General features: G+C 43.3%; 1 protein-coding gene across 5 annotated transcripts in view; it reads left to right on the top strand.

Annotated features, from left to right (window-relative positions):
* The window catches only part of frmd4a (FERM domain containing 4A), a 113332-nt gene that overhangs the window by 51524 nt on the left and 46623 nt on the right, over positions 1–15185 (top strand). For 2 of the 5 annotated variants that reach the window (XM_059334554.1, XM_059334560.1), the window contains exon 1: positions 565–851. The exons of the other annotated variants lie outside the window; for them this stretch is intronic. In XM_059334554.1, coding sequence (XP_059190537.1) covers positions 759–851 — 93 coding nt within the window. In that variant the 5' untranslated portion in view covers positions 565–758. Of the gene's footprint in view, positions 1–564; positions 852–15185 lie in introns of those variants that run through there. 5 annotated transcript variants of the gene reach the window in all.

Consider the following 15185-nt stretch of genomic DNA (forward strand, 5'->3'; position numbering starts at 1 on the left):
TGTAGACGATAAACCAACTGATAGGATGATCAATATCTGCATGCATGAGAATTGTGCGTGCTTGACTGCATGGATATTGTGTGTGTGTGTGTGTGTGTGTGTCTTTGTGTCCTAGTCCAGACAGTGCAGGGAGAGAAAGCTGGATGTGGGATTTCAAAGATAATCTCCCTACCAGATGGCAAAACATCCCATATTCCTTTTGAGGTTCCCCACGTGATTCCCTGTAAGAGCTGAGTGTGTGTGTGTGTGTGTGTGTGTGTATGGGGATGGTGGGGGCATATATATATATGCTCACACACAATTATTATTGGATCACGTGACACAAGCGCGTATGCTAATAACAGCCGTAACGTCACATTAATCCAGTGACCTGGTTAAGCCCCCCAACTGAAGGAAGTGAGTGTGGAAGGCAGGGAGGGGGAGCTGCCAGAGCCGGAGAAGAGAGAAGAGAGACAAAGCGCGCTCCCTCTCCCTCTCTCACACACTCTCACACACTCATTCACCTCCTGAGCGGCAGAGTGGAGCAGAGCAGAATGGGAAGTGTTTTAACACAGAGGGAAATAGAAGCAGACAGAGGCACATAGGACCGGTGTGGGGGCTGCTATTCCCACACACACTAACATCACTTCTTTCCTCATACACACCCACGCGGCAAGCTCGCGTGAACCCCGGCTGCCAGGCTGGACGGGACGGCGAGGACACCCACCTCACACACACATGCTCGCACACCCACGGACACACACACTCTGGAACGTACTATGGTGGTCCAGGGAGCAGTGACGCCCGGGAGAACCCGCCGGCTGATGCTTAAGCTGCCGGTGGGGACTCTACGGAGGAACAGTGGAGAGAGGGTAAGACACAAGCTTCCCACAATTCACACTTTTTCCCTTCTTCTCTGACTTTGTGTTCAGCTCCTCTCCGTGGCTGTGTCTTGCCGTGCTGGTATGTGTGTTAGTGGGATTTAAAAAGGTTCTTGGCTAATCCAGGAGACGGTATTAGATTTGAATTGGTGGAAGGCAAGTCAAGAGCAAAGCTTTTAATCTCCACAGTGGACAATACTTTTCTGTGTTTCTCTCCCTGTCAGTCTGAGTATGTCAATCTTTCCAGAGCTCAGTCTGTCTCTGTCACTGCTAATGTATTCCACTGCAGTCCTCTCTTTCAAGGTTACAGGGAAGTCTCACTGTGGGAGAGCTTTCTTTGAGTGCAGCTTGTTTGCCTGTCACTGTCAACGCAATTGAAGTGACTTAAGGCATGAGTTAGCTTCCCTTTATCAAGCCAAACCACACATAGTCTCTTGCCTTCAGCCTGATTTAAAGTGCCGGATCCTCTCCTGTCCGGGGCTTCTCACACACACGGGGAATCAGTTTGTCCGCAAGGCATCAGAAGCTGCATTGTTTACGTGTTTGTGTAAATGTGGTGGGTGTGTACTGAAGGCATGGGATAATAGTTTTCCAGCGAAGCTTAAGACGTGGAATGTGTTTTGCAAAGCTAACCTGTCAGTTGTAAAGACAGGCTGTAACCTGCCAGGTGATTCACCTCTTTTGCTCTTCCTAGAAGTTGTTTACACCACGAGAAAGCTGCGTGTGTCCTCGATAAAGAAAGTCGCAGCTGTGATTGCATTTGTGCCTTCCCCATTGCATTCATTCTATGATACACGTCAGCACTCTTTCATGTTGCAAACACTCTGGTATTAAGTGAATCAGATTTAAGTAGAGTGTGTGTGCAGGTGATGAGCGAGCTGGGCTTACGACTCATCCACACTGCTTCCCCCCCCGAAAAATCATGAGGTGCTTTTAGGATCATACCAAATTGAACTTCATCTCCCTTTTGAAAATCCCAGTTGTCCCGCTTGATGTAATGTGACTTTAGTTTCATTAACACGCCTCTTTGAGTGAATGTGACTTCTGAGAATCGCGTCTCTTTGTAGTTCTCTCTTTGATTGAGCATGCACACAGAGGATTCAATAATACACACAAGCACACACATACTGTGCACACACAGTCATAAATTACTCAGTATGGCTTCTGTATATTGGATGAAAATAGCTTTCATTTAATAAGCCCGGGCATTCACAAGCTTCTTAAATACAAAAATAACTGCTATAAACTTCACACCTGCTTCATGTGCTTTTCAAGTCAAGTTGAAAGGTCTCAGACAGTATAAGTCAGAATTTGTTCTGATGCTTTCAGGTCTCATTATCCAAAGACTTCAGGTTGTGTGTCATTAATTAATTCTGTAGTGGCTGGAAAACTGATTAACTGCTATCTCACTGATTGGCTGTCTTAATGCAACTTGATTGGAAGAAACTGAATATTCGCTGTCCTTTTCAAAGTAATTGCACACGCGCACACACACACACACACACACACACACACACACACAGTAAATCAAATCACCTTAATTAATGGAGAAAAGCAGATTTTCTCACACAGGAATGGGAGGTATCTCTCCACTGATTGCCTTCCCTTTCTCTGCCTCCCATTCTTCTTGCAGCCAGCTGTGTGCAGGCAGACTGAAGGGGGATTACTTGTTGTTGATTTACATACACTCGCATTATTGTGCTGGAAAAAAGACTGAATAGATGGATGTGCATCAACCTGCTGTGCAAGGCAGCGAATGCATCATATTTTGCTATCCATCAAACCACAAGGGCTGAAAAGTGTTCAATAAATTGACAGAGATATTTCTTAAAACGAGAATTTCAATCATCAGACTGTCTGAAAGATTCTTTTTCGTCAGTGTTGGCAGGTGAACAAAGCCAAGTGATCTGTCTGGTTGTGACTTTACCTCTGCATGTTCTCACTGAGCCGCAGAAATACTTTCACTTCTATCCACAGCTGCAGCTTTGTCCTGCTCTGACTTGTCATGTTAGATAACTCATTGCGTTATCATCCAATCCCCGCCTTATGCAACCGCGTGAGCCCCATAGAGGAGTTACCAGCATACAGAAAAACTATTGACAAAATCTGTATCTATAAGCAGCTGATAGAGCAGAGTGGAAAGTTGTAGTGGAAATGTCTGTTGTTGCAAGCTTAGATCCTGCTAAAGGGTTTTGTACACTTGGAAGCTTAGTTTTTCATATCCTTCAGCATTTCCAAGCGAACATGCAGAGGTTGTGGGTGCGCACCGCCACTGGCTAAACACTTTTCTCCAAAACTATTAGCATTAGTCAACTAGTTTGTAAGATATTGCAGAGATTGCAGAGTGAAAATGTGGTCCACCTTCTCATCTGTGGCCTGTCACTCATCTAATGCAGATGAATCGCCTCGCGTCTATCGTTACTGATGGATGTGCGTTTCTATCACAGTTAATTGAGTGATACCCACGGGCAGAACATAGACATCTTTGTTCAACAGCTATGACACATGTGAACAAAACATGCCTCGTTAACTCCAGAACAGTAGGAGAGGAGGCAAACTTGATTACTCCCCTTTTTGTCGATGAATCACTTTCTCTTTTATACCTGATTCTCTCCTTCTTGTTATCGTGGCTCAAAACCCCCAGGCCTGTCATGCTTCTTTCCCCCTCAGTCCTTAATTTTCTGTATCTTGCATATATTCCATGACAGCATTAAAGAAACAGTTCACCCCTTAATCATTTTTTTTATTCGTTGCAGAATGTTTGAGATATCGGCTTCGATGTCTGTCCTAAATGGCACTTTCGAACATTTTTAAAAAGTCAACAGCCATCATGACCCGATTACTCAAGATAATCCACCTACCTTGTTGTGAGCTGCTTCATGTAGAAACTCTATGAGAATAAAAAGAGTCCCTACACGAAACTGCTTGTGGTATTGACAGAGTAAAAGTGGCAACACATGAAAGAAATGTAGCAGCATGGTTGGGAGGACTAGCGAGACACTAGGTGTTTACAGTATAATATGATGATAATAAATGGCACAGTTGGTGTTGACAGTTTAAAACAGCTTCTTTTAGGGATGTTTACTGTTTAGATTAAGGCCTGAATTAGGATTATCCTCCGCCTTTGTTATTCTGCTATCATGTTAAGCTGTTCAGCTCTTTTCTGTGAAATTAAGAACAAAAACAACAAACTAACAAAGGGAAGACAGGGCGTGAGTAGGAGCAAGACACGAAAAAACACGTGTGTGTGTGTGTGTGTGTGTGTGTGTGTGTGTGTGTGTGGTGGGGGTTTGAACAGACGAAAAACATTTCAGATTTGAGGAGACTGAATCGCTCTCCGAGGAAACATGTTGTTGTCAGGGGCACCGCAGGGGAGCGAGGTGGGAGGGGAGGATCACTGTCGGAGAAGTTCACACAGGCACACACATATATAGAGACTTAGACCCATGCTCAAAACACACATTCATGAGCAGAATAAGAATGCAAACAGACAATAACATGACTGTAGTTTACACACCATAGGCCTGAGAAGCAGCCAGGCAAGTGGCGAGGCAGGAATACTAATCGATCCTCGTTACCTTTAAACCTCCCGTCTGCACCAATCACAGAGAAGGTCAGCTCTGGACTCTGGCATTCTGTGGGTCAGGTTGATACTGCTTGTTCCTCATCAGACTGATTTAATTGTCTCGACATTAGAGTCAGGATTCATTTAAGCTGCTGCAAAGTTGATGTTGACACCAAAGAAACAACGTTAAAAATGAACTCCTGTTTAGTGTTCTTTTGTCATCACGTTAGCACACGTCAGTTCTGAGCTTTGAGTCTTTGCCCCCGTGGCTCTGCTCTGCCTCACTACAGTATTGATTCCCAGGGATCTTAACCTGCCCCCAGGACTGTAGGTGAGAGAGCTGTGGTCAGTCAGTCCAATTAAAGAGACAAAGAAAAGTGGAAGAGGGGAAGAAAGGAAGAGGTGGGAATAGCTGGAGCTAAAGGCTCCTGAAGGCCCCTCTTGCACCACACCCTGTTTGGCATGAAAGGGGACCCCCCTTTTCTCCCCAAGGCAGCTCAGGAGGAAGAATGTTTTTGAGCAATGGAGGAAAGGGGGGAGCACATGGGAGACTCCCACCCTCCTCTCCACCCTGCCTCTTTCATCACTCTCTGCTATGATTTTTTTTCATGTCTTTTATTCCCCGTCCAAAATCAACCCGCAGACCTATAGACACACGGCACAGCTGCGTCCAAGTTCAAAGTAAATCTGAACAGAGCACGATCAAACAATGATGATGATGATCGCCCATTGACTGTGAGTGAAGGCTGAAGGCAGTGAGCTGCTGATAATGTGTTTTCTCTGTGGAGACAGTTTGCTAGCAGGGTAGCTATGGTGAGAGTGGACTCCTCTGTCCTTTGCTGAAATATTCCCAGTGGACGGATAGGGTGTGTGTGTGTGTGTGTATGTGTGTGTTTGTGTGTGTGTGTATGTGTGTTCTCATTCTCTGCCACCTTCATGCAGAGCTCAGAATGATTTCTTCATTATCTCTGTTCTCAGAAATGGCTGCATGGAAGAAAGAGACAGAGCAGAGAGGACGCAAAAAGAACGAGTGTGGGTTGATGGGAAGAGTCTTTTAGATTCCATCTTCCCCCAAAACAGGATGTGGAGACCCCGAAATGTTCCTTAAATATCCCAGCACAATCTGTGCCCTTTGTTAGACAGAGATAACAAGACTCAATGAGAACGGAGGCACTGTCTGTGACTCACTCTCATGAAGGGGTTTATTCATAGTGTGTGTGTATGTGTGTTGTATAAGATCGTGTGTGAATCTTGCTGTGACAGAATATGAAGAATAGAAAGGAGAGTTTGCGGAAAAAGGGGGAATTTTCAAAAAAATGGTTGAGTTTCTTGAAGATGTTGTAGGAGTTTGTGCGTGTGTGTGTGTGTGTGGGCGTGTGTATAAGTGACAAAGAGAGATGGAGCGGGAAAGGGTTAGAAAGACAGAGAGAGAGAGAGAGAGAGAGAGAGAGGTGCAGTCTCTTGTTTTCCCGTGGGTGTACTGCAGTAACATAGTAATCCTCATTAATATTTATCTGCCAGGCAAAGTGGAGAGAATGATTAGCTTGTGCGCGTGCATTCTTGAGTGTGCACCCCTTTGTGCATGTGTGTATAACATATTACAGCATATAACACATGAACTAGGTCAACTTTTATACTTAAGAGACTAACAAGTCCTGATACTTCAAAGGTTTTGTGTCATCGTGGGGGGTTTTCATTGCAGGCCTGCAAAGTAAACAGTATTTTTAATTATTCCAAGCACACATGAAAACTGAAGCTCATGCACATGAACGTAGACATAAAGAAGCTCAGTGTTTTCATCCCTCTCTCGAGTGCATACCGTTTTGTTATTGATTTTTTTCTGCTCTCACCTCTAATACAATCACATTAAACTAGACTGATCGAAATTGAATTTCAGACTCAGTCTATACACATATGTCACTTATAATCTCCGTCACAGTGATGCTGGTGGGTGGTTGGGTGCAAATGCCTATAAGAAGAATATTAAGCCTGCAAAAGCTAGATGCCATGAAGATGTACATGAGTACTGCCTGTACAAATTGACTTTTTCCTTCTGTTTTGGGGAATTTGTGTGCCGTATAGTGCCTCAACTGAGAATGTTCTCTTGAATTTATGGTGTCTGTGACCCATTTCCCTCCACTGCTCTCCCTCACTCTCACTCTCTCTCTGACTTGCCTGCACTCTAGTATAACACGCCTGAATGGAGATCAGAGAGCAGGAGGAAGATTGAGAGATAGAGAGAGATATGAGGGGAGAGATGAAAGAGAGATGGAGAAAGTAAGAAGGTGAAAGAGAACAGGAGATGGAGTGGACAAAGTTTACTCCTTTTCCTTTTTACTGTCTGTGTCAGAACTTAACAACTGACCATTTTTACAATAATTTTAACCTCTTTATGATGTACGATCAGTAAGTGCCATAATGTACGATAATTTGGCCATTTTGTGATGCATACAATTACTAGTTTATTTTTGTCTGTGCTGTCTCTTTTTATATGATTCTCAACACAAACAGGCTAACAAAATGTGGATCCTACATCTGTGTGTACGCATCTTCTATCATGTGACCTCTTTTCAACTATACATGCTTGGTTGAATGTGACTCATCAGCAGAGAGAGAAAAGAAAGAAACAGTGTGTGTAGATTTGTAGGCAAAAAAAAAGTTGTTGAAATATCTGTATGGCTTTTTGTTCTCATGGTTCTAGCTCATGTGCAATATTTTTTCTTAGAATATGATAATTTTAAGGCTCTGATCAGATAGTTTAACATTTCCCATTTAACAATGCTGTACTGGTTTGAAATTGTATTTAATTTTCATTATCAATATGTGCATAAAAGAAAAAATAATGAAATAGCACACACGTTATTTCACTGTTTTGCTGTCAATTTCTGTCCCTCACAAGGCAGATTCCACTGTCTGTCTTAGTACTATGGTTACAGCCAGCCAGCTGACACAGTGGTGCTGACTGTTTACATCACAGGGCCTGTGTGACCTTTCCCAGGATTCAGTGGGACATTGCACACACAGAGAATCATGGGAACAGTGCACTGTCATACCTAACCCCCCACCTCCCTCACTACCACAACAAATATTTACCCCCCTCATAAATTACAGTAGCTGAGAGGTGAACCTCTCCAGCCAAACTCTGATTTGTGTTGGAAAATTCACACTGTAGGAATGCTGCACATTCCTCATGGGTTTCTCAAGACACCACTGAGAGAGCAGCATGAGGCTCAGAGAAACAGGGATGAGAAACTGCTGCAATGGAACAAGGAATCTGGGAGCATGTGGTTGGTGAAATTAAGTAAATTAAAAAAGATGTAAGCTTATTGCATTATTGGGGATTAGGATTTTTGTGCAGTGAACCTTCTGCAATCCATTTAATTAGCCATCTGTGTGAAAGAAAAAGTGGTACACACAGCTAGAGAGAGAGAGAGAGAGAGAGAGAAAAAGAAAGTTGAAATGACTTTTTTCCCCTCCGAATTAACTTTGTACAGTATGCTAAAGTTGATTAACACCGTGGCAGTAAGTCATTTTCATCTCAACATTCTGTAACAAACAAATGCTACAAGCATCCTACAACAACTTTAATGCACATACACACATGCACACCCACGCACCAACTCAGCAATTCAGGAGTGACCTCTTGCATCGATAAACCCCTCCATGAATCAGAGTGGGCTACGAAAGACCATTTAATCCACCTACAGTCAGATTGGGTTCGGTAGGAAGGCAGAGAATTACTGTACAGTACTGAGTTATTGAATTCTCTATTGATCAAGGCTCTCACAGGAAAGTGGAAAAAGTGGATCAGTTCGGCTATATAAAACCATTGGATATCTGAGCTTTTTTCTTTTTAAATGTTTAGACTGATATGTAAGAAATCCTTAGTGACACACAGGATCAAGAGCTGCTTGAACTAAAAAAAGTGTGTGTTCGATTTCAGAATGATGTCAACATTCATATCTTGCATAACACAGAGAACATTGATCATTTAAGGTGTATTGTTTTAGCAGAGCTGTTAAGCCAAGAGTTTATCACAGACTGGCGAGGATATACACACAGACTGTTGGCTTGGCACATGTTGTATGTGGGGGCTGTATTGCCTCCATGTGGCCATTGTTGCAAATGTGTGTGTAAGCAAATGTAAGATAAGACTTATTGTGGATTTCTATCTCAAATAACCAATCAAGTTTGATTTAATCAATTATATTTACATGCTTTGCACATTCTGTGCAAGGAGATTGTATGAAGTTCATAGAGAGGAGCAGATGGGTTGTATATTCTTTGATTCTTTAGGAAGAATTAGACAGGCCAGGTCAGGATACTTCAGCCTGGGAAAGCTGGCTCAGAGGAAAAATGTCTCCTTTTTAAAAAGCATTCTGGCTGCAGTCCCAGTGCTGTCAGAGAGTAGCATGACTTTAGAGACCAAAATCAGCATTTTATGTTTGTGTATGTGTGTGAGTGTGCGTGTCATCTTCAAGCATACAGAAAGTGTTCTCTCTGACCAGGTGTGTGAGGAGCTGTAAGCATACCCCTCTCTCCTTGAAAAGTGAGACAGCGAGTGAGAGAATGCTATCGTCTCTTCTTGTCTCCATGTCAGCTGCAGAATGGGAGTGCATGTCGCTTTAAAAACAACTAGCAGTCAGGGGGACTAAGAGACCGGCTGCATTTCCTTAGTGGGAATGTTTGTGTTTGTGGCGCACAGACCAACGGACGGAGGGTGCATTGCTTCGGTGACAAGAAAAGAGAGAGGAAGAGAGGAGGAGGAAGAAAGAGAGAGACAGAGAGAGAGTCAGCCGGGACCACTAGCTGTGTGGGACTTGGACAGAAGGACCAGCAGGGTTTTGACCTTGAGGAGGCATCAGACCGCTGAATCCCAGAGAGACTGAGAAGACAGAGAGGGACAGAGGCCGGAGAGGAGACAGCCACAGGGTTATCCTGTCTCTCTGTGGCTTATCTCTAGAGATGACCCATTTATTATCTACGGGAGCTAAGTGGTATCAGGAGGACAATAAAGGGCAATTCCTTCTTATTACCTGGGCCTCCATGGATTTTTACCTGGAATGGCTCACCTGTGCAAATAAAGATTTAAGGTGCAACCTGTGGATATCCCACTGATATCAACTTGTACTGCTACGTTGTACATACCTCTGGAGTTGAGTCTCTCATCACAGAGAGCCTGTAGTCAGATAAGTCATGGAGGCAGTGTTGTTGGGTCTAGACGAGGTGGTCTGCACTCGGCAGGGTCTGCTGTGGACTCTCACCTCAACAGCCCTCCGACGCCTTCGTGTGCATGCGAGGAACCTTCCTACACCCTTGCATCTATTACACACACACAGGTGTGTTTCAAGGCCACTCTATCAGGTAGGATGCACCTCCCTTATGCACAAAACACACATAAACTAGATGTGCATGTGCAGCGGTTACATTTGCATCTTTAGTCTGCAAGTTGTGCCACCTGTGGAGACAGATATCCACAATCCATAATTATTATAAATGATTTCCCACTTGTGTCAAGGCTTAGGAGGGAACAGATGATGTACTGTAAGCAGGTATGTCCTTCAGGCGATAGGCCGGGGCCAGAGACAGGGACAGGGTTAAAAATGACTGATCTGTTTCATTAAGCACGGAGGACAGAACTGGGCTAGATGTTGTGGCAGTGTTCCTGCTGGTGAAATGGGACACATGTGCTGACATAGTTTTATAACACACAGCTCAGGTGCATTCAGAGTGTTGCTGCCCCTGTACTGTTCTTTTGTAGTTGTGCTCAGGATGCAGAGCCTCAACAGGAAGTGTGTTGCTAAGGTCACTCTTAAGGAGTTGGTAACTAAGCTGTTAAGCTGGTAAATGTTACTATGGATATGTGAAAGGGGGGATGTTTGCACACAAAACACACACAGACACTGTTTTATAGGCTGTCTGGTTGATCACTATGCCTCCATCACTTGAACATGTTTATTCTAACTCTGGTGACGCACTGAATGTGCCCGCTTTGCTTCCAGAGAACAGTTTCATTAGTGAATTGATTATTTTAATTGGTTTATTAAAAGCAACTGTGTCTTTTGGGCCTTGTGTTTGTCTAGCTGTGATTCAGCAAAATGGTTGATCAGTATTCTCTTCACTATGTCTGGATCAGTACTCAGGGCTTTCATTGAGCCATTAGTATTCCCCAGGCATCTCACCTGCCCTGTATGCAGCTGGCACTACCAGGACAAACCCAACAGACTCACAGGGAGAGACTCACCAGGCCTGTTGCTGGATTATACAAACCACACACGGTACTGCAAAGCACAAAATCATCCTTCATCATCAGTGGAGTAAGTTAAATATGAATAAACACACACAACATGAGTCTTTTCCTGTCTTTTTGCTCTAATTCCTTTATTCTCAAGAGGGGAATAAAGGAATTGTTATTCCAACTTTTGTCTTCAGATTTGTTTTTATGTGGTTCGTAAGTTTAGGCATCCTGAGGGAGGGCAACACAATCAGAGGAAACTGAAATAACATACCAGACCTCAATAAGACCAACCCATCCTTAACACCCCCTCCTGGTTTAGAGATGCCTTTCCAACAGAGGTCTTTTAACACTTTCCCAAACATCCTCTGGACGTGTACTTTGATGAGCTACAAACAATATATCCCCCTGGCCTGATGAAGTGGTACAGTCCAATGTAGAGCGGTTTATAGTGGAGGGAGTTACAAAAGCGGGGAAGGAGGGGTCAGTGTGTCAGGCTGCAGGATGGGGATATCCCTGGCTCACTGCACTGCTTGACTCACTCTATTACTGTTAATGAGATACCCAGCACCACACAACTGGCAGGCACACAATGGAGAGACTTAACTGTCTTTATATTTTATCAACCTGTTTTCACTTTCTCCACTCATTTCCCACATTCTTCTTTCATCCTGACATTAAATACATTTCCACTCCAGTGCTCTGACCTAAACCTGTTCCTCCATGTCTTTTTTCCACTCTGACACTCTATTTTTGCTTTTTTTCCCCCCCTCCTTAAATTACTTCTTCATTTTTTATTTAACTCTCTCTACTCTCTTTCCAACTCAGAAGACATCCATCACCAGCAGTCCTACATACTCAATCAGGACACCGGCCTAGATATTTTATTTGCGCTCCAGTGTGTGACACATACAGTATGTCGAGGTGATCATTTTACACTTTGCATGTTATACGTGGAGCAGCACCCCTGTGTGATGGAGCTGTGGTGTTACAGTAACCAGCATACTGCAACATTTCTGAAGTGTTGTTTGCTCACACAGACGTGTGCTTATTTCTCTCATGAGAGAACGCAGCCGCATGTTCACACTTTAATACATCAGGCTGAGTAATATTGACTCAACAGCCTCCAGTCACACATTTTCCTCTGGTGGTATGACCCTTTAAATAGGGTTAGCACTGTCAGGCGTGTGAGGGCAGAGCGCTTCTGTACCATTAGACATCTTCTCTGGGTAATTGTATTGTGTCATTTTTTAAGTTACTTCCCGTTTGCATTGATTTCATCTATGTATCTTTTAGCCGCTCGTTTTTTTTCTCCTCCCACTTCTTACCACCTGACCCCATCCCAAAGGCAGGATATCCTGCATGGGGAAGAAGCAGGGGTAAAGACTATAGCAAACACAGGTGGTTGGACTTCCCCTGAGTTGCAAGAATTCCTTATTTACCTCTAATCAGCACAGTCCTGCAACTCACAAGACTTACTGCAAGCCATCATTTTGTTCTTAAGAATGTGAAGTGACATGTTGTTAAGCAGAAATCATCCTCAGTTTGTTCAACATCCTTGTATCTTAGATAGACCCAGATTATTTCCTGTTATAGTGCTTGATAATAACAGTAGCTGACAGGAAGCTGGCGCTTCTCTGTGTCAAATGAACTTCCAAGCTGTTTCCTAGCAACGCAATTCCACTGTAAAGTTTTATACATATTTAAAATCTTGCATTATGTCACATCGATCATACATATTCATTAGGCCTCACTTCTCTATTAGCATGAAGGCTCCACTGCATCATATTCAGGAATGAAACCCAGGCCAGTTTACTCCCACAGAGCTCATCTGGTCCTGTTTCCTGTGAGAACAGTTCTGTCACTGATCATATTCCTTTCCCACTGACAAGTCCCAGTTCATCATGATACAAAGCAGAGACACAGCAGCACAAGTCTAAAATAACCAAGATACACAATCCTTCCTCTGTCTCGGAGCTGGATCACTTTTGTCTATTCTGTTACTTCTTTTGTTTTGTGGTCTGATAAGCTGTGGGCACTCAGTCAAACCCCGGTGTTTTCAAGCAAGTGAATTTTTTTGGAAGATCAGTCCACTGTGATTGCCAGCAGCCCCCCTGAATCACGACATGATTCTACTCAGTCTTTCTGACTCTCATGTTCAATATATCATCCATTTGTTCTCCCATTCCACAGAAGCAGATGTCAATAGATAGACTCATGACAGGCAGGCAAACATCCAGAATGAGGAAATCTGCGTGTCCTTGCTAATTCCCAGCCTTATTTCTTCTTTCCCTGTTTTCCAGCCAAGTAATTATTGGATGGAGGTTGAAGTTGAACTTGTGACTTCCTACTGAAGAATTTTGATCACTATCCCTGTCTGGCAGCCATCTTTGTTCTCCTTGCCAAAGTCAGGATCTGTATGTGAGAAAATATTTTCCCAGAACCGACAGAGAGTTGATGGCCAGCACGGACAGTGTCTCTAATTTTTCCAGCGCTTTGTTTATTTTTTTTTGTAATTTCCCAATTTGTTTGCAACTAGCCGTGGGCATGTTTGTGTTTGATATCGCTACATAGACGCACACGCTCAAACACACAAACACCCCTCTGTAGATTCCGTTGGTGGTTGAAGCCGTTTACAGTGTCTCCCTGGGGATAGGGTCTTATTTGCATAGCTCGTCTGGAAAACATTTCCACTGCTCCATTCCCAGGTTTATCAAATACCCAGTGAGTGTAAGTGTGTGTGAAAGAGAAAAAGGAAGTGGGGGGGCAAGCTTGTTGATGTCTGAATTTAAGTAAAAGGTTCCTGTGGAGATTCATCACCAGTTTTAACTATGGGAAACAATTTTCTCACCACGTTATAAATCAGAAATCATGATCAAAATTTCATCTTTCATTCATATTTTGTTTATATAAATGTGCTGGATTCGTCTCTTGGTGATTTGCAGGCTTGTTACATGTAAAACATTTAAAGCATGACCCCTCCCTCATGTGCCATGTCATTTAGTTACTGTGCACCATAAGCTGCTTAGCTAAGTCTGAATCTTATTTCTCTGGTAATGTGCGAATATGGCACACTACTTGATAGGACGGCCACTCGCTTGATTAATTACAGGCGTTTGCATGCTGACACGCTCACTTCCCCACATGCCTACCACACTGTCATCCCAAAGGACTGATTCAAGACATCATGTTAAATAAAAGCAGGATGGTGTTTATATTTTGTTATTTGCAGAAAAGCTGCAGTGAAATGAGATATTGTTAAAAAATACTCTTTTTGATGTCACATATAAGGGTTGCCAGATATCAGTCCCCACACTGGACACTATTCAGATGTTAAACACACAGATTGCAATGTTTTACTGATGTTTTATTGGGCCAAGGTTGAGCGACCTACTTGATACATCTGGCTGGTATCCCTCTAAATCCTCTAAGTGTGTCAGAGTCGTGGCCAGAGTCACAACTGAGTGGCCAGAGCGGACACGATATAAGGTTTTTGGAGGTGGTCCTCTTGTATTGAGTGAAGTGATAGGTTTAACTCTGGCATTAGTGATGGGGATATAAGGGCTTATAATGTTTTAGGTTCAGAGGTTAGGGCCTGAGTATAGAATGGTAATCCCGGAGGATTACTCTGGGAATCTGGTGAATATCTGAGGAAATCCCTCTCAGGGACTCCCAGATCCTCTGTTTGTATGGATATTATATCCTCTTTCAGTGTGTCTACATGTGTTTACCGAGAAGAGGTTTAAAGTTTTGTATGTGTGTTAACTTGAGTGAGGAAAATCATGTCCTCGAATCAAAACTACAAAGTAGAGCCTTCTCTCAACAGTCATATACTGGCCACAGTATGTTTCCCTACAAAGAAGCTTTGTAGATGAAAGACAACTTACTGTGTCAGTCACATTAATGTAGATTAAGGGTGGGAAATATGATGCGTGCATGCCCGGATGGTGTTGAGCTTAGTCACTGATTCCCCATGGTCCTTTGTTAAGGAATGGTCAGAAACTACACTATGTTTAATGTGTCATATTAGTCATCGCTCTGAGATAAATGTGACAGCTGGAGGGACTCCATTTCATCTCTCATGAATTTTTATTATGCGTCCTTTGATACTGCAGATGCCTCCAAACTCTCTCTGTTTCTCTCAAGTATGTACACCTGTAGGCTAAATTATGCATGCATAAATTGGCCACACAAGTAATCTCAGCACGCAGTAGGTCCTCTAACTCTATGTTGCCTGGATCTTTGTGTGTGTGTGTGTGTGTGTGTGTGTGTGTGTGTGTGTGTGTGTGTGTGTCTGTCTGTCTGTGTGTCTCTGTCTGTGTGTCTGTGTGAATTCCAATGTTTAAAGGACCATAACGTACAGTACAAGTTTTGGACTAATAATTCAACAACTAGCTAGCTAAAGAAAGTGCTACCACTTTTCTTTTGTAACCATAGCACATGATTGATCAGGTGTTTTTATTTATTGAGCCAAAGCTTTCCACCTCCTACCTTCAGATTCTGGCTCCCCCTGAGGCAGAATGGC

The sequence above is a fragment of the Centropristis striata genome, chromosome 6 (genome assembly GCF_030273125.1).
Source record: "Centropristis striata isolate RG_2023a ecotype Rhode Island chromosome 6, C.striata_1.0, whole genome shotgun sequence".
Lineage (NCBI taxonomy): Eukaryota > Metazoa > Chordata > Actinopteri > Perciformes > Serranidae > Centropristis > Centropristis striata.